The following is a 20300-nucleotide window of genomic DNA, read 5'->3' on the forward strand; positions in this document are numbered from 1 at the left end:
AAGCACATTTAACAGTGATAATCACAAAGGAATGGAGAGGAGACAATGTTCTTCAAAACATTATCTTGACAGACCTAAATTGGGGTTTACAATACATCTAATCTAAACATGCACATTACGATATAACTATAAACAACTAATAAACCCTTTAATCCCTCAGAGTCTATCTTCATTATTTATATTTTGTATATTTTATATTTATATTTTTATTATTTATATTTATATACCCCCGGACCCTGCTATTTGTGGGGGATACGTTCCTGGAAAATCCATGAATAGAAAAACCCGCGAATAGCGGGGCATTGTTTCAATGGAAAAAGGGGGGATAGGTTCCCGAGTCGCGAAAATCCGTGAATAGAGAGGACCAAACCGCGAATAGAGAGGAAAAATCCGCGAATGGTGAGGCAAAATCCGCGAATGGCGAGGCAAATCCTGTGAATGTTTTAATTTTTTTGTATACAAGATCGAGGCTCGTAAAAGAGCTAACATTAATCACACAGAAAGACAAACCGACACATAAAACATATAACATGGGGAGCGGTAGACAAGATGGGGCGAGAGGGGGAGGAACACAAACACAACATCTGAGAGCAGGGACATTGAGAGATCTGTGGGAGGGAGAGGGCTTTGGTGGGGGGAGGCATGGGAAGGGGGGAGTGGGAGAGGTATAAAACATATGGACACTGCCGGGACTTCCAGGAAAGAAGTTGGAATTTCAAACAAGGTGGATCTGGGGTGAATTAGTGGGGGTAGAAAAGATCAAGGTTTTGGATGGGGAAAGATAAGAGATGGTGGTGAACAGCTGTTTTAAAGACCTGGAGGGAGGAGTGGGATTGAAGGGAGTGTGGGAGTTTGTTCCAGAGGCGGGAGAAAAGAGGAATGAAGGAGTGAAGGTGAGCAGAGAGCCGAGATTTCGGTAGTTTAACCATCAGAGGGTTGCTGGCAGATCTTGTGCGACCTGTAGGAATATTTGGGGGACAAAGCACAGAGAGAGCTGGGGGACCAAGGCCGGAGAGGAGTCGGTAGAAGACAGAAAGACCACCTACCTGTCTGCGGTGAGTAAGTGAAAGGCCCTCGGAGATAGCTTCATCACGGGAGATTCCAATGATTCTGAAAGCTTTGGTTTCAACAGCGTGAAGCCGAGCTAGGTGTGAGGCAGGAGCACCGGCCCATAGGGGAGAACAGTATTCCATTGAGCTGCGGATGAAAGCCTTGTATGTGGTGAGGAGCTCAGGTGTGCCGAGGAAGGACTTCGCATGACGGAGGATGCCCAGTCGGCGACTGGCTTTGGAGGCCAGCTTGGAAATGTGGTTTTCCCAAGAAAGATCATGGCAGATAGTGAGACCCAAAAGCTTGAGCGACAGAACTTCTTGGAGAGGATTGTTGAGAAAGTAGATGGGAGGGTTGTCCAGTCAATCTTTTCAGAGAAACATAGTAAGAGTGTGAGATTTGTCAGGATTGAAAGACATGTTCCACTTGTTTGACCAGTCTGTGATTTTGTCCAGGTCTTCAGAGAGTGAGGAGGCTGCAGACTGCCAATCTGAGGGAAGAGGAATGGAGCGGCAGAGAGTGGAGTCATCAGCAAAGAGATCGAGAGGATTTTCCAGAGAGTCGGAGAGATCATTGATCAAGACCAGAAAAAGCACAGGGCCCAGAACACTGCCTTGGGGAACTCCAGCCTGAACAGGAAGGGGAGATGAGAGAAAACCATTCAGGGCCACACGTTGACTATGACCAGAGAGGAAGTCCGCAAGCCATGCGTGGAGATTTCCATGCATACCATAGGAGAGTTTGGTGAGCAGAGCAGGGTGCCAGACCGTATCGAAGGCACGTGATATGTCGAGGGAGACAGCTCTGATTTCCTGTTTGGAATTAAGGACCTCCATCCATTGTTGAGGCAGCAGAAGCAGCATGTCCAGAGTAGAATGACCTGGTCTGAATCCAAATTGATGATCCGAGATCAAGCCATTGGAGAAGAGGAAGGATTTGATATCCGAAGCAATGATGGATTCCATGACTTTGCTGATAAATTGGGAGAAGGCTGATTGGTCTGTAGTTGCTAGGATCTGTTTTTGCACCTTTTTTGTGTAAAGCGGTAATGTTAGCTGATTTACAGGATGCTGGCAGATGACCTTGAGCAAAAGAGAGGGTGAAAAGAACAGACAGTGGGTGAGATAGAGCGGCAGAGCAGGATTTTAGGACCCGTGGGCTGATACCGTCTGGTCCAGTTGCAGAATCAGAGTCGAGGTTTGACAAAAACTCCTCCACCTTGTCAGCAGAGAAGGTCACAGAGTCCAGGAGCAGTTGGGTTCGACTGGGTAAGGTGGGAACAGAGAGAGATGGGTTTGGGACACAAGATTTTGAGGCAAACACAGAGTTGAGGCATTTGGCTTTGTCATGTGCGGTGTCAACTGTGTAGCCATTTGAGGTAATGGAGGGGATGGAGGGGGAACAAACACCAGAAACGGATTTGACCAGACGCCACCAGGATTTGGAGGAAGGAGACAGGTTTGAGAGTTCATTCTTGAGTGTGGAGAGATAGTGCTTCCTGGCACTCCTGAGGGTAGACATACACTTGTTCCGAGCTTGGTGGAAGGAACTGAGATTGCCTTCAGTTGGATTAGCCTTCCAAGAGGCAAAGGCAAGTTGTTTCAGGGCAACTGCCTCACCACAAGATTCAGTGTACCATGGACGGGAGGAAGACAACTGAAGACGAGATGGGATAAATCTGTGCGTGAGAGAGAGCAGTTTGCTTTGGAAGAATTCCCAGGAAGAATTGATGTCAGAGGCAGTGGAGATGGGAGACCAGTCCAGATGATTGATGGCTGCTTGAAGACCATGCCAGTCGGCCTGAGTGAAATGCCAGACTCGGCGATGCTGAGGAGGCTCTCTGAGAATGGCCAGAGAGATGTCCACTTTAACAAGCACATGATCAGAAGAACTGATTGGGGCAGAAGAAGAGCAGCAGACATTAGCAGGGAAGTTTGTCATAACCAAGTCGAGAAGAGAAGATACACCATTGGCTGAGATCCGGGTCGGGAAATTGACAGATTGTGTCAATCCCAGTGAGTCGCAGAAGTCCTTTGCTGAGGTGCAATGGCTGGTGAGAGATGAACCTACACCCAGCCAGCTGGCATGATGACAGTTGAAGTCGCCACATATGAGGAAGAGAGATTTGGGATGAGTGGATAGAAGTTGGTCCATGTTCTCAGACAGTGAAATGTAAATGGAGTCATCACTGTTTGGAGGACGGTACAGAACACATATGAACAAAAGGTGGGAGTGGAGAGGAAGCCGTAGCCAGAGGTTGTTGAGGCCAGAGGTTATGTTGACTATAATCCGCGAAGGTTTTACAAAACTGTATGTAAAGCTAACGGCTCATGAATTTTTTTTTGCACCCCTGAAAAACCACGAATTCGCGGAACACAGCCGCGGATGGGAAAAAAAACTGCGATTTTGTGGAATACGGCCGCGAATAGAAAAAAACCCGTGAATTCGCTGTGCACTATTCTGCGAATAGAGAAACAGGTCGCATTTTATCACCCGCGAATGCGAGGAACCCCTGATTTGCGGAATTGAGAATAGCGAGGTCCAACAGTATATTAATTGTTTATTTATTATATTCGATATAAAGCCGAGTTTATGATATGATATATAATACTGAGTTTATTATATTAAATGTATACTACCATACATGAAGACTGAACAATGCGTCTTCTTTCATTAAATAAAGGTACCGTTTTGAGGAAACAAAGGTACATTTTGATTGCAACTCATGCAGAGGAAACAAGGTAATGCATCTTTTATCCGGAGCAATCGTGGCAGCAGTATAATATACACTGTCCAAAGAAGGAGCATTGGCATAATGCAGAGGTAAGGGAATAGTTAAGTCTTCAATAAAAATACTTTTGGTTTTCGCCTGACTTTTCAAACTGTATCTCATATTTTCATGTAATTCATGACGTGAAGTAAAATTAAAATTGGCTTGGAAGTGAAATGCCTGCGTACTTAATGAATTAGTCGAGAGGCTGGGGAGATTCCAGAGAGGTCTTTAATGGACTCAAAACGGACATCAAGGCCAATGTATGGTTGCTTTAACCCATGCTCATATTCTGAAGCACATACACCCATAATTTTGGGCCTCTAGGTGCTACAGTTCAGCCATGGAAGCATACCGTACAAATATTATATATATATATATATATATATATATATATATATATATATATATATATATATATATATCTATAATTCCAGCAATCTCTGTGTGTATGTTTGTATGTTTGTATGTTTGTATGTTTGTATGTTTGTATGTATGTTTGTCTGTGACCGCTGTTTCTCGACAACTACCGGTCCGATATACTTGAAACTTGCCAGGTATATTGCTGGGGACCCGAGGATGTGCCTTTTCAAGGTTTGAAATTAATCGGACAAGCAGTTACCGAGCTATGTCCAAAAAACGATTCAACCAATCAGAGAGCAGCGAGCTATCACGTGTGCCGAACGTGGCGAACAGACTCTGCCTCGGACGGCACATTTGAGAGCGTATTCATTTATTTCACGTTTGCAAACTATGTTGGCGCTATGTTGGCGTTAAACTATGTTTTAAAACTAATAAAAACTAATTTGCGATTCATCGTAACTGCGATATGCGACCTTCCGGAGCTCCCGTGAGAGCGTGCGCCATTACGGATAGTAATTCAATTAAAAACATAAAAACATTGTCCCAATTCAGTCAGAGCGAAGGGCGTTGTTTTAAGCGAAGAGCGTTTTATTTTTCCCCTTAAATTCAGTCGCCGGACGGTGAAAGCTTTTTTTTGGGGGCAGCTACTGGCAGCGACGTACGGCCAATCACAGGACACGTTGTTGTGTCGACGTGCCGTGTTGTTTTCCCTCGCGGTTTGGAATGTTTTTCCTTTTCATTTCTTTTCTCTTCCTTACGGAAGTACGGGCATTTCCTTAAATTTGCGATTCTTTCGCTTTCCTGCGCGTTTGGGCACGCTATGGCGATTTCTTTACCAAACTCCGAAGCCGTTCGCTTTGGACCAAACCATTTCATGTAAATAGAGGGGGGGATTGTCACCGTACTCGCAAGCCGTTCGCTTTGGACCAAACCATTTCATGTAAATAGAGGGGGGGGGATATAATTTTAGATATAGATATAGTACGGGCATGCCCTAGTATATATATATATATATATATATATATATATATATATATATATATATATATATATATATATATATATATATATATATATATATATATACATACAGACTTGGCATTTAATATGGAATATTGTTTTTTCTTGACTTGGGTTTACTTTCTGAACTCAGTATATCAATCTGGTGAGTTTATTTTACCCTTCGGTGATGTCTTTGTTGAAAAACCATGTCACTGATTGTCTTTCGCATCAAGAAGTCAATAACAGGATTATATCACAGGTGGCGTGACAAAATGTAAGGACAGGTACATTTGACGATTGGCTTCACAATCAGGTATATAAGGGTTGTTGCGTTCTGTATTAGTGGAAAACAACTGCTGCACGTCTACAAAAGTTATTGCCGCTTCCTCTGGAGATGGTCCATCAACTTGACAATGCTGTTTGTCATGGAGTGGTGGCTTTACGAAATTCTGGCATGAAACAGCGTGCTATTGCTCGGCAGTATGGCATCACTCAAGGTCAGGTGTCAAAGATCTTGAAACGAAATGCTCAGAGGGGTGTCCCGACTACAATACCGAGGCCAGGACGTCCACGCAGAACCACAAGGAGAGATGATCGCCAGCTGCACCGGTTAGTCTGCAATGGCCGTACCAAGTCAGCTAATCGGCTTAGGGCTGAGTGGCAGCAACTGACAAATGTGCCTGTATCCAGAAGGCTAGTCAACCAACGACTGGTTCAAGCAGGCTATCGTGCCAGGCGTCCCCTGAGAAAGCCACGCCTGACCAGACAACACAGCCAGCGCCGATTGCAGTGGGCCAGAGAGCACCGTCAATGGCAGCCAGGACACTGGAATCACGTGACCTTCAGTGACGAGTCTTGATTTCTGGTCTATCGTCAAGATGGCCATGTCCGAGTGCGCAGACAAGTGCATGAAGCCCACACGCAGATTGTATAGTGCCAAGAGTCCAAGCTGGAGGTGGTGGGGTGACCGTTTGGGCTGCTTTTCATGCAGGGGGCAAAACTGACCTGGTTGGTCTGAATGGAAACCTGAACCAGTTCAAGTACAGGGTCATTCTGGAAGAAACATTGCTTCCATTTGCTCATGCAGCCTTTCGAAGAAACTTTGTCTTCAAAGATGACAATGCACGGCCTCATCGTGCTCGCATGATCCAACACTTTCTTGCTGACCGTGGTGTAGAGCATATGGAGTGGCCTGCCATGTCCCCGGATATGAATCCGATAGAGAACTTGTGGGCAGAATTAACGCGTCAAATCGACAACTTGGACCAGCAGCCTACCTCTGTGCGTGAATTGCAGCAGGCTATTGTAACTGCATGGCAAGCGATTCCTGTCCAAACCTTGGCAAATCTCGTGAACAGCATGCCTCGTCGTGTACGTGCTCTCCTGAATGCTCGTGGGGGTTACACGAAGTACTGAACTGTAATTTTACTGTCCGTAATCCCAGTCATAATTTAGCTTTTGTTTTCGTTGAAATTTTTTTTGCCTAATGTGCAAAATAAAGAGATACTTCTGGAAAACGTACAGATGTTTAACACAGTACTGTCCGTGAATTGAGTTCGATATCAGTTTACATCACTTTCAAGGATCAATTTATTTGCTTCGAAATGTCAAATGTGGTTTTTGTTTCTTTTAAAGGTCACATTAACAAAATCTAGAATAATTTCAACATAATTCCAATGAACTTTTGGTTCTAAGTGATCTTGAAAAGTAAGTTCACCCCCACAAAAAAAATATTCCATATTAAATGCCAAGTCTGTATATATATATTATATACAGATATATCTGTATATATATATATATACATATATATATATATATATATATATATATATATATATATATATATATATACAGTGGAACCTTGACTTACGAGTTTAATCCGTTCCGTGACCGAGCTCGTAAGTCAAATTGCTCGTATCTCAAATCAAATTTCCCCATTGAAATGCATTGAAATGCTATTAATCCGTTCCAGCCCGCCAAAAACCACACCAATTTTTTTTTAAATATACAGTATATATAAAAATATCTCGCGCTTTATATTTCACCTGTATGCAGCATACAAGTTGGCAGGATGGCCTGGACTGGAGGTACGCACACTTGACTCTAAAGTCTAAACTGTCCAGCCTGGGTTTGAATCCCGACCCAGCTATAACCTGTCATGGGTGAATCACAGGCAGGGTGATTCATCAATGTGTGTACCGCTAAACTGGGCGCCCCGTTTGCGTCCCATTAGTTGTTGGATGTTAAGGATCTCACCGTGTTTTCCACAAAGAGAAGGCGAGCTATCGCCGGCACTCTGAACAAGTTGACGGCAGAGATACTGTACTTGCACGGCATGATAACCACGTGTCGCACGATCTCTTGTCATGGTCCACAAGATTTAATCACAGAGAGGTGCAGCTTCCAGCGTTTCGAGATCTGATCCAGGCCTATCCAACGAGACCGGTCCCAGCGTTCTAGGCCCGGTGGTTGTCGATTCGATTCGAGCGCCGACGTGCCGGCGAACAAAACCGGTCATATCTTTTGAACGCGTGGCTCGATTTTTACAAAATAAACTTTTTCTTGAAGGTCTGAACCGTGCGCTCAAAACGATACCGAGTTTGACCCTGAGAGAGCCGTTTTGCGCCGGCAAAGGCGCCTTGTGTGACGTGAGGACCACGTCGTGCTGCATAGATTATCATAAATTATCATATCATTATCGGCGGCGTTATATATCATTAGCGCTATACGACAGAGATACTGTACGTGCACGGCAAGATAACCACGTGACCGGAGCCCACCTGGCGGCGTAAACTCAAAATAACCGAAATGCGAAATCTAAAATGCAGCGCTATACTACGACAGAGATACTGTACGTGCACGGCAAGATAACCACGTGACCGGGTGGCGAAAGCTCGTAACTCGGATCTCGGCTCGCATCTCAAAGCAATAAACTGCCAGAGTGACGGCTCGTATCTCGAAAAACTCGTAAGTTGGGGCACTCGTAAGTCGAGGTTCCACTGTATATATATATATATATATATATATATATATATATATATATATATATATATATGTATATATACAGACTTGGCATTTAATATGGAATATTTTTTCTGTATATTTCTGTATATATATATATATATACAGATATATATATATCTGTATATATATATTGTAACGAATTTGAGAAAGTATAACGAATGTGAGAATTATGGTTTTGTTGTGTGTAAATGTCACCCTCCATAATGTGAAGAAAGGTCGAAGCTCGTCCTCTTAGTTAATTCCATAAACCTACACGCAGGGCACCATATATCCTTTTAAATAGTTATTCCCTTATTCTATGTAGTTTAAGGCTGTGTTTCCCAATAGTTTGACTCTTCATTGCACCGAATTAAATAAGAGTAGGTCCCATCTGCAAAGTGTCAGGTTTGGATGGTTTTCGCCGCAAATGGACTCCATTGAGTACGCGGTCGGTTGGAAGAAGAAAGGCGTGTCTCCACCTCGTCATAGAGGGGAGGAGTGAGTGGCACCAATCCACCAACCAAGAACGAGGGGTGTTCTGGTGTTCTTGAGACTTCTTTCAGCATATTGCGGTCTGCTCTCAGGCTGAACTTGCTGGGACGGCCTAGCCTGAACAAGGTGGCAGTTGTTTGGAATCTTCTCCACTTGTAGATGATCTTCCGGACAGTCGAATGATTGATTTCAAATTCTTTGGAGATCTTTTTAAATCCCTTCCCAGACTCGTAGGCATCTATAACCTTCTTTCCGGAGGCCTCAGAGAGCTCTTTTGATCTAGGTATGGTGACGCCGCACACTTCAACAACAAAGAGCAAACCAAACGAAATGTCTGAGGTTTAAATAAGACAGGTTCTTCCAAGATCCTCTCTAACGATGTTCTAATCATTTGCACCTGAGCTGGTGCACCTGATTCTAATTTTAGGTATTTGAAGTAGTGATAAATGTGGGGGTGTACTGACTTTTTCCACATGTGAAATTTGCATTTATGTTTATTTAAATTATACAATGGACTACAAAATGTAAATGTTTCATGATATTTGTTATATTATATTGTAGCGGCTACCGCTGGGTTTTCACAATCGCCTTGCACCTATCAAGGACGCGGAGCGATCACCATGCCGGGCTCGTCCAGGACGCCCGGGCAGGCTCGCCCTCAACTTGCCAGGCCGCAGCCAGGACGCTGGGCCACGCCCCCTCTCGCTTTTCCTGGGCAAACGCTCCGGGATAATATGTATATATATTGCTGCCCGATAAACGGGCTTTTCAGAGTGCCTGAGTGTTTGGTTTGATTAAAGCAACTCGGATGAATTCCAGCTTTTTGTCACGTCCATTCTTCCGATCGACGTGGGAGCCCCAGCTCCTTCAATATCACCTTTACCTTTCAATATTGTTGAAATGAAGATCAAATAGCTGTATGTTGAAATATGTTGAAAAAGTCAAAACTTTACATGGGGTGTACTTACTTTTTCACGTGACTGTATATATATATATATAATATATATAGTGTAACGGTTTTGAGAAGTGTAACGGTTTTTTGAGAAGTGTAACAATTTTGGAGGAAGTGTAACGAATGTGAAAACGTTACAATGTGAACGTTACAAAAGTATGGTAACACCCTGGTAATGTAAATAATGGTCGCAGCCGTCCTCCTAGTTAATTCCATGAAACTTACACGCAGGTCACGATATATCTTTTTAAATAGTGTATTTCCTTATTCTATGTAGGCTAAATATGTGTTTCCCACTAGATTGACTTTGCATTGTATCAAACAAAATAAGAGTAGGCCCTTGCAATTTCCCCAAACATCTCCGCTCTCCAAAGTTCCTTTCAAAAGGGTGCGAGTTGTGTTCAATCCCGCAAGCCGCCATTGCCCATGTGCTAATCTCGGAGAAGAAAGGCGTGTCTCCACCTCGTCATAGAGGGGAGGAGTGAGCCAGAGGGTCGCATGGCCAATCAGCACCGCGGTGAGCGAACCGGTAGGCGTGCCCTCGCAGCCGGCGGCTTGATTCCGCCCCGAGTTATAAAAGCGACTGAAAGGGACTGCTTTACGAGATGACCTGGGAGATGAGCGAAGAGGCGCCACCAAGAGGAGCGGTGAGATGCGAAACGCTCCAAGCCAAAGAGGAGAGGTACTCGGAAAGGGAACCAGCTTTGGAGAGACGCGCTGAAAAGAGGGAGACGGCTCCACCAGGAGAGGAGCAGGTGTGCCGAGCCAGTGCGTGACGTCTACAGCAGCGGATACGCGACGGAGGGTTTTCCCGCCAAAACCGCGAGGAATTGAGAGCTGCTGCCTCCGACCTTGCCTCCCTCTCAAGCAATCCACCTCAAGCCCTACCTGCCTGCAATATCCCCTGTGTAAGTGTGAACGTCCTGTCCTACTCGTTGTCTTGGGATTAAGTAAATTGAATAGAATAAGTTAACGATTCGCTGTGTGACTGCTTCTTCCATCCATTGCTTGTGTGTGTATAATAAATCTGTTCTTCCTCCGTACTCTGTCTTCTTCTCTTTTTCCTTCTCTTTCGGTCGCTTTAGAGGTTTCCCGATTGAATATCTGCGGTGCGATCTGGTCAACGTCGGGTGGAATCGGGTTCTAATCGGGGAGTAACTGTTCGGACGCGGTAATACCAAACCGCTCGGTAAACTAACATCTAAAACCGCGTCTGTAACAATATATATATATATATATATATATATATATATATATATATATATATATATATATATATATATATATATATAGATATATATATATATATAGATATAGATATATATATATATATAGATATACACATTGGTAAATATGCACACAATTGGTATTCCCAGAGGAGATCTGTGTGACAAGGTTGTGGCCTGACATTGTCATCTGGTCAGGTGCAACAAGACAGGTCATCTTAGGAAGAGAACATGGAGGATGTGCAGTGAGTGCAGAGAACATGGAGGAGGTGCAGAAAGTGCAGTGAGCTAGAGGCAGAGTGTTGGGAGAAGGGTTGGCGAGTTTCTTGTCAGCCTTTTGAGGTGGGGTGTAGAGGGTATATTGGCAATTCCTTTTCTGCATTTCTTGCTCGGCTTGGAGTGTGTGGTACAGAAAGAAGGAGGATGTGTGACAAAGTTGCCCAGATTGCCTTGAAAGGCTCACTTTGGATGTGGAGGAAGTTTATGGAGGCACGTCGAACGGTGTAGGTTGAGGTTGTGGGTGGTGGTTCATTTCAGCCTAAGGGGTAGTGACTGAGCCCCGAAGAGAAATGGAGATGGGTGAATGGTGTGTGTGTGTGTGTGTGTGTGTGTGTGTTTTGCAGGAGTGGGTGTGTGTGTGTGTTGCAGGAATGGGTGTGTGTGTTGCTTTTTTTTGGTGTGTGAATGAGTGGATGTGTGTGAGCCAAACAGTTCATCTTGGTTTCATCAGACCACAGAATCTTGTTTCTCACAGTCTGAGAGTCCTTTAGGTGCTTTTTTGTAAACTCCAAGCAGCTTTCATGTGTCTTTCACTGAGGAGAAGCTTCCGCCTGGCCACTCTGCCATAAAGCCCAGATCGGTGGAGTGTTGCAGTGATGGTTGTCCTTCTGGAATTTTCTCCCATCTCCACACAGGATCTCTGGAGCTCAGCCAGAGTGACCATCGGGTTCTTGGTCACCTCTCTTACCAAGGCCTTTCTCCTCCGATTGCTAAGTTTGGCCGGGCGGCCAGCTCTAGGAAGAGTCCTGGTTGTTCCAAACTTCTTCCATTAAAGAATTATGGAGGCCACTGTGCTCTTGGGAACCTTCAACACAACACAACAACAACATGCATTTTAAGGCCATTTTCCCTGCTAGAGCGGGTGTTAGCCTTGCGGTCCCCATGACAATCTTCTCCATTTTGTCCTATTTTCTGCATCTCTCCTTGTTAACCCCTCTTGCCCGCATTTCTTCTTCCACCATCTTTAGCCAAGTCTTTCTCGGTCTTCCACGTCCTCTAATTTCTTCTACATTCATTTCTATCACTCTTCTCAACCAGTCACCAGCCAATCACAGGCTCTATTCCCATCATCTTTCGCAATTCATCATTTGTCTTCCTCTCTCTCAACGATACTACGCACATCCACCGAACCATTCGCATTTCCACCCTTTCCAGCCTTCGTTGCTGCTCTCCATTCATGACCCATGTCTCGCTCCCATAAATCATAACACTTCTCACACATGCAGCATACACCTTTCCCTTCAGCTTCAACGACACTCCCCTCATCATCAGCACGCCACTCAGTTCCCGAAACCTCTTCCATGCACATCTCACTCGAGCAACCGTTGCCGAGTCTGATCCACCTTCTCCATTCAGCATGCCTCCGAGGTAGCAAAATGTTTTCACACCTTCCAGCTTCACGCTGTCTCCAAGATCCAACTCAACATTTCCTCCATCTGCAGCTCCCTCTGTGCATACCTTACATTTGAATGTAGCTGCCACACTGGTTAATGGCCCTCTCAGACCACTACATTTTTGATGAACCCACTCAGCGCACATTGTACATTGAATGGAGTTCACTCCGACACCCTACCTGCTCACAGCACATGGCCACTTCCCTGTTCTTTCCACCTCACCACATGCTTCACCACTTGCCATCAACTTGCTCTTTCCTATATTCACCTTCAGACCTTTTGTCTCCATACATTCCTTCCACTTGTTCATCTTTTCCTTCAGTCCATCCATACTTTCCGCAATCAACACCAGATCAACTGCATACAACAACTCCCATGGTAAACCCTCCTTTACATTCTGAGCCAGCACCTCCATCACAGCTACAAATAGTAGTGGACTTAGTACCGACCCCTGATGCACTCCCACCTTCACCTCAAACTCACCACTGTTCCCGTCCTTCGTCCTTACAGCTGTGCGCGCTCTTTTGTACATTGCCATCACAACTCTGATCAACCATTCCTCCACTTCTAACATCCTCAATGCCCATGTCAATACTTTGCGTGGAACCCTATCGAATGCTTTCTCAAGATCAACAAACCCAAGAAACAACTTCTTCCTCTTCTCCATGTACTTCTCCTGCAACTGCCTCACAATAAAGAGCGCGTCTGTCGTTCCTCTTCCTGGCATAAATCCAAACTGCATTTCGTCGATCTTCACCTTCTTGGGAACCTTCAATGCAGCAGGGATTTTGTTTGTAGGCTTCCCCAGATCTGTGCCTCGACACAATCCTGTCTCTGAGCTCTGCAGGCAGTTCCTTCGACCTCATGGCTTGGTTTTTGCTCTGATATGCATTGTCAGCTGTGAGACCTTATATAGACAGGTGTGTGCTTTTCCAAATCATGTCCAATCAATTCAATTTACCACAGGTGGACTCCAATCAAGGTGTAGAAACATCTCAAAGATGATCAAGAGAAATGGGAGGTACCTGAGCTAAATTTCAAGTGTCATAGCAAGGGGTCTGAATACTTATGTCAATGTGATATTTCAGTTTTTTCTTTTCAATAAATTTGCAAGATTTTCTAAAATCCTGTTTTCTCTTTGTCATTATGGGGTATTGAGTGTAGATTGATGAGGGAAAAAATGAATTTCAACGATTTCAGCATAAGGCTGCAACATAACAAAATGTGAAAAAAGTTAAGTGGTCTGAATACTTTCTGAATGCACTGTATATATATATTTTTAAAAACCACCTTTAGAGGCCATTTTTCCCCACAAGCGGGGGTTGGCCTTTTTCGGGGACCGTGGTTGTTGTTGTTTTTCGGTCCCCTTTTTGAAGCAATGTTTTACAGCCGGATGCCCTTCCTGCCGCCAACCCTTTTTGGCGCCTTTTACGACAAGCAGGGAATTACCAGTGAATTGGTACTCAATTTGCTGACCTCGGAAGGATGACAGGCTGAGTCAACCCCCCTGGCGTTAATTCAGCGATCGACCGGGATTCAAACCCAGGATCCTAGGATCCTAAGCTGGCACCCTAGCCGCTAGCCCAACACCACGGATAAACCACCACCAGGACTGTATATGCCCCACAAAAAAGGGATTACCTCCTGGAATCAGTTTTATATTCTCAACAAAATAAGTAATAATGTGCATGGAATAGATCTGGTTTTATGCATCATTTCTGAATGAAATTAACAAATATTTCCTTTATTACTATTTGTTGTGGAACATTAACCCGGTGTGTACCCTGGTTAGAATAGGTACACCGTATCCCTGCGTGTCGTAAGAGGCGACTAAGAGGGTTGGCGTCAGGAAGGGCATCCGGCTATAAAAACATTGCCTCAAAACGAGAACCATGACAATTACAACGACATATGGGCAGGGTACAGCCCGAAGTGGAGATCGGTTTCTGAGGTTTGGGACATGGAATGTAGGGACAATGACAGGGAGATCAGGAGAAGTGGTGGAAGTATTGGTCAGAAGAAGAGTGGACATATGTTGTGTGCAAGAGACGAGATGGAAGGGAAGTGGTGTGAGAATGGTGAAGGGTAGGCAGGGACAGAAATACACGTTTGTGTGGCAAGGGTGCTTGGAGGGCGTGAATGGTGTTGGTGTCCTGCTTTCTGAGGAGTTTGTAGACAGTGTGGTGAGTGTGACTAGAGTGAGTGACAGGTTGATGATGGTGAAAATGATGATTGGAAAGCTCTTCTTGAACGTCATCTCGGGATATGCTCCACAGGTTGGTCGGAGCGAAGAAGAGAAGGACAAGTTCTGGTGTGCGATAGAGAAGCTGATGGAAAACGTGAAAGATGAGGAAGTTGTTGTGGTAGGAGTAGACCTAAATGGACATGTGGGAAGGGGTATGGACGGTTTTGAGGGAGTTCATGGGGGTTACGGATATGGTGTGAGAAATGGAGAAGGTGAAAGGATTTTGGAGTTTGCTGATGGAGCTGATTTGTTGATTTGTAATACTCAGTTCCAGAAAGGGGATAATAAGCTTGTTACATACACGTCAGGTGGGTCGACGACAACTGTTGACTACCTGATGGTGCGTAGGCGAGATAGGGGGCACCTCCGGGACACAAAGGTGATCCTTTGAAAAAGGAGGAGGCTGTTTCACAGCACCACTTGGTTGTCTGCGACATAAGGGTGAAAGGTGCAAGGAGAGCTCGGCGGGTGAAGTACCAACCGAGAATGAAGGTGTGGAGGTTGAAAGAGGTGACAGTAAGGGAGGCATTAAAAGAGAGGCTGAGTAGGGCAGAGGATGATGTGGTTGAGCTTGAACGTGGTTGGATGTCAATGAAAGATAGTCTGTTGGGAGCCATTGGTGAGGTATGTGGATGGACAAAAGGACCACCAAGGCACTTGGAAACATGGTGGTGGGATGATGCAGTTGGAAAGAGGATTGACGAGAAGAGGAAGACGTTCAAGGAGTGGCAGAAGGCGAAGGGAACGGGAGCAGATAAAGCAGAGCATGAATGTTATAAGGCAGCCAAGAAGGCTGCAAAGAAAGAGGTAGCAAAGGTGCAGGAGGCATGTAGGAAAATGTTCGGAGAACGCTTGGATTCGGAAGAGGGTCAGAGAGCGGTATTCAGGATTGCAAAGCAGATAGCGAAAGAGAGGTGTGCTGTGATGGGGGTGAGTTGCTTGAAGGATGAAGTGGGACAAATCGTTGTGGACCCAGATAGAATTAAAGGAAGATGGAAAAGATATATGGAAATGCTGTTGAATACAGAGAATGAATGGGATGGCAACATAGAGGGTAACCCAGTTTTCGGACCGGCAGAGAAGATAACTGAGAAGGAAGTTGAGGAAGCGATAAAAGCAATGAAGAGTAGAAAAGCGGGAGGGCCGACGGGAGTTGTGGGAGATATGTTGAAGGCAGCAGGAAGTTGGGGTGTGAAGAGAATGACAGAGATCTGTAATCTGGTGGTGAAAGAAGGCCGCATTCCAGTGGATTGGGAACTGAGTACCCTCGTCCCTCTTTACAAGGGGAAAGGTGACCCTCTGGATTGTGGCTCGTACCGAGCGATAAAGTTATTGGAGCATGGAATGAAGGTATAGGAAAGGGTGTTGGAGAGGAGGATAAGTAAGAAGGTGAAGATCGACGAAATGCAGTTTGGATTTATGCCAGGAAGAGGAACGACAGATGCGCTCTTTATTGTGAGGCAGTTGCAGCAGAAGTACATGGAGAAGAGGAAGAAGTTGTTTCTTGGGTTTGTTGATCTGGAGAAAGCATTCGATCAGGTTCCACGCGAAGTATTGACTTGGGCATTGAGGAAGTTAGAAGTGGAGGAATGGTTGATCAGAGTAGTGATGGCAATGTACAAAAGAGCGCGCACAGCTGTAAGGATGAAGGACGGGAACAGTGGTGAGTTTGAGGTGAAGGTGGGAGTGCATCAGGGGTCGGTACTAAGTCCACTACTATTTGTAGCTGTGATGGAGGTGCTGGCTCAGAACGTAAAGGAGGGTTTACCGTGGGAGTTGTTGTATGCAGATGATCTGGTGTTGATTGCGGAAAGTATGGATGGACTGAAGGAAAAGATGAACAAGTGGAAGGAATGTATGGAGAGAAAAGGTCTGAAGTTGAATATCAGAAAGACGAAGGTGATGGCAAGTGGTAAAGCATGTGGTGAGGTGGAAAGAACTGGGAAGTGGCCATGTGCTGTGTGCAGGAAAGTTGTCGGAATGAACTCCATTCAATGTTCAATGTGCGCTGAGTGGGTTCATCAAAAATGTAGCGGTCTGAGAGGGTCATTAACCAGTGTGGCAGCTACATTCAAATGAAAGGTGTGCACAGAGGGAGCTGCAGATGGAGGAAATGTTGAGTTAGATCTTAGAGACGGCGTGAAGCTGGAAGGTGTGAAAACATTTTGCTACCTCGGAGACATGCTGAATGGAGAAGGTGGATCAGACTGGGCAACGGTTGCTGGAGTGAGATGTGCATGGAAGAAGTTTCGGGAACTGAGTGGCGTGCTGACGAGGAGGGGAGTGTCGTTGAAGCTGAAGGGAAAGGTGTATGCTGCATGTGTGAGAAGTGTTATGATTTATGGGAGCGAGACATGGGAAATGAATGTAGAGCAGCAACGAAGGCTGGAAAGGGTGGAAATGCAAATGGTTCGGTGGATGTGCAGAGTATCGTTGAGAGAGAGGAAGACAAATGATGAATTGCGAAAGATGATGGGAATAGAGCCTGTGATTGATGCTGTTAAGAGGAACAGGTTGAGATGGTTTGGTCATGTGTTGAGGAAGGATGAAAGTGACTGGTTGAGAAGAGTGATGGAAATGAATGTAGAAGGAAGTAGAGGACGGGGAAGACCGAGAAAGACTTGGCTGAAGATGGTGGAAGAAGAAATGCGGGCAAGGGGGTTAACAAGGAGAGATGCAGAAAATAGGGCAAAATGAAGAAGATTGTCATGGGGACCGCAAGGCTAACCCCGCTCTTGCTGGGAAAATGGGCTTAAAATGCCTGTTGTGTTGTTGTATAGAAAAGGTGAGAATGTGAGGCTTTGCTTGCATTGAATGACAATGTACCATGTCCATGCATAAGACAAATGAAATATTGAAATAAGAGCTTGTTGTTATTTCCCAATTAAAATATTGCAATATTGTGTTTTCTTCATGTTTAACTTTGTGTTCACAATTCCTCTCTCACTAAAATGCAACCTCAAAATCTGCACACCTTTTAATCGAGCTTCAGTAAAGCTGCGGTCCAATTTATGTTGAAATATTTCCACTGAAACTTTATCTTTATCAAACAGACGCTCCACAAGCAACCACACATGCTGCGGGGGTTTCAGAATGATTATGTGGTTGATAATGCCCGGCACCAAGGCTGTGTAACATTTAAATACATCTGAACTCGGAACACTTGGCCTAATTCTCAATATCTCCAATGTTTGAAATTACACGTGTTTTACAGCATGTGACAGAAATGCACAAAAGTTCTGATGATTTAAGTACTGCGGTTGTGTGATAAAATAGGTCCATCTCCATATTACTTAAACTAGGGCATTGCCCGTACGTGGGTGCCCGTTCCTTGCCAAAAAAAAAAAAAACGCTACCCGTACGCTCTACCCCGCCCGTACGCCCGTAAACAAAAAAAACAACGCTCTTCGCTTCCGCCCTTCGCTCTGACTGAATTGGGAGAAATAATGCGCATAAGAAATCGAATTACGTACCGTAATGGCGGTCAGCTCGTAACGCGCTCAGCTCCGCTCGTCTCACATCGGCCACGCCTACGCAACAAAGCGTTCTGTGATTGGCTGCCGGAAGTTCGCAAATCGTCGCAGTTACGATGAATCGTTTTAATTTAATCGCAGTTTGAATTCGTTTTAAAACATAGTTTAACGGCAACATAGTTTTCCAACGTGAAATAAATGAATACGCTGTCAAATGTGCCGTCCGAGGTAGAGTCTGATCGCCACGTTCGGCACACGTGATAGCTCGCTGCTCTCTGATTGGTTGAAGCGTTTTTTGGACATAGCTCGGTAAGTACTTCTCCGATTAATTTAAAACCTTGAAAAGGCACATCCTCGGGTCCCCAGCAATATACCTGGCAAGTTAAAAGTATATCGGACCCGTGGTTGTCGAGAAACAGCGGTCACAGGCAAACGTACAAACGTACAGAGATTACTGGAATTATAGATAGATGCAACCTCCAGGTTAAGGCCTGATATGGTAAAAACGGGATTCAATGTGCAATATTGCACTTCGTTGGGTTTGGTATTTATATATATTGAAATTTTAAAAGTGTGTGACAATGCATGTGCGGAGATGTGTCATGCCCACCAATAACTGTTGGTTCCAGATCTACAAAGACAGCACGTGGAACACGTTTTCCAGTGGCCGTCTCGTTGAAGAATGTTGTATAGGAGTCATCTCTACGATCTGTGATGGTCTCACTACCAACTAAGCCATCAGGGCCGATGCCATGCTCCAGGCAGTACAACTCCCAGCAGGAATTTCCCATCTGCACACCGGCTTGTCCCACGTGTATCGATATGCACTCACGCTGCACACCACGGAATAAATAAGACTGCTTCATGGAGCACAAAGTAAGTAGTTCTACATCTCTTGGAGTAATGGGCACAGTGCATATTTACATACAGTCGTGGCCAAAAATATTGGCGCCCTTGCACTTTTTAAATGCAAGATTAAAGTATAACAGCAAAATATTATTTCTGTATTTGAATATTAATAATATGACTTGTCAAATTATGAATAGCTTCTGAAAAAGGTTCAGAAGTTTGTGTGATAAAACTTGATACATGATTTAGACTGTATTTTGCATTCATATTGTAACAAGAAGCAGAAAATACGTCATTATATTGAATACAACAGGCTCTATCGATGGACTGAAATAATATTCCTTACCATTTTTGTTTTTTGAATGGAGGAAGTTGTGCAAACTTGGCAAAGTGATCCAGAAAGCCAAGAGCTCACGAGAGGACTCAGTTACATTCCACGTGAGACGCACTTGAGGAACCTTCCTATGCTCACGCCTTATGTATGTGATATCATTTCCTTATATGGTTAAGGCCACAAATACGTTGATAATGATGTCACAGCTTTTCACGGGAAGCAAAAAACCTTATCTTAGTTTTCCATTTATTTCCTGCATGCTGGAGTTCGGAGGTGCAGATTTGAAATTTTGCTTGAACCACTATAATGGTGGAGTCTTTTTCACTGTCAAAAGTGATGAGGTGTATTTGTTTGAACATTACAAGAGAAAGCACCTGCACTAAACCATGTCACAAAAGTACTTATTCTGCAAAACAAATACCCTTGTAAGGTAACAAAATTAGTTTATATTTGTTACCGTCAAGCTATTCAATGTTTCCCCATCTGACTAATGTGGATGCAAGCATGCCAGAAGCATTTCAGATTTGGGGAGGGAAGAGGCCAATTAGGTAAAGGGGCGTAGCCGTATATCATTATTGGGGTTGAAGCATACTACTGAAGTGAGGGACGTGATCGTAATATGATGGTCAGGGTGGAAATTACGCCGGAGGAACACCAAGCTGTGCTGCAACACCCAGAGGGGGGAAATTTTTAACACTTAAGGAAATTCTGTACATTTAGAGATGTGTTCTGGGACGTTCTATGTGCAACTTGCCCCCTCCCTCCCCACCCTCACCTCCATAATTTTCTCAACAGATCTCGAAGATTCACGTGGTTGATCAATTCGATCCCACAAAAATCGAAAATCCCATCCCTGGGAGTGTAATAT

The 20300-nt window shown here is 44.6% G+C and overlaps 1 protein-coding gene across 1 annotated transcript in view; it reads right to left on the minus strand.

The window, feature by feature from the left end:
• The window catches only part of LOC137438083 (tubulin alpha-3 chain-like), a 41710-nt gene extending 22129 nt beyond the window's left edge, over positions 1-19581 (minus strand). The window contains exons 1-2 of the mRNA XM_068133004.2: positions 19445-19581; positions 18860-19082 (exon numbers count right to left, since the gene is read on the minus strand). Coding sequence (XP_067989105.1) covers positions 18860-19082; positions 19445-19447 — 226 coding nt within the window. The 5' untranslated portion in view covers positions 19448-19581. The remainder of the gene's footprint in view (positions 1-18859; positions 19083-19444) is intronic.
• Between the last annotated feature and the right edge of the window lie 719 nt (positions 19582-20300).

This window comes from Myxine glutinosa, chromosome 12 (assembly GCF_964187855.1).
Source record: "Myxine glutinosa chromosome 12, kmMyxGlut1.1, whole genome shotgun sequence".
NCBI lineage: Eukaryota > Metazoa > Chordata > Myxini > Myxiniformes > Myxinidae > Myxine > Myxine glutinosa.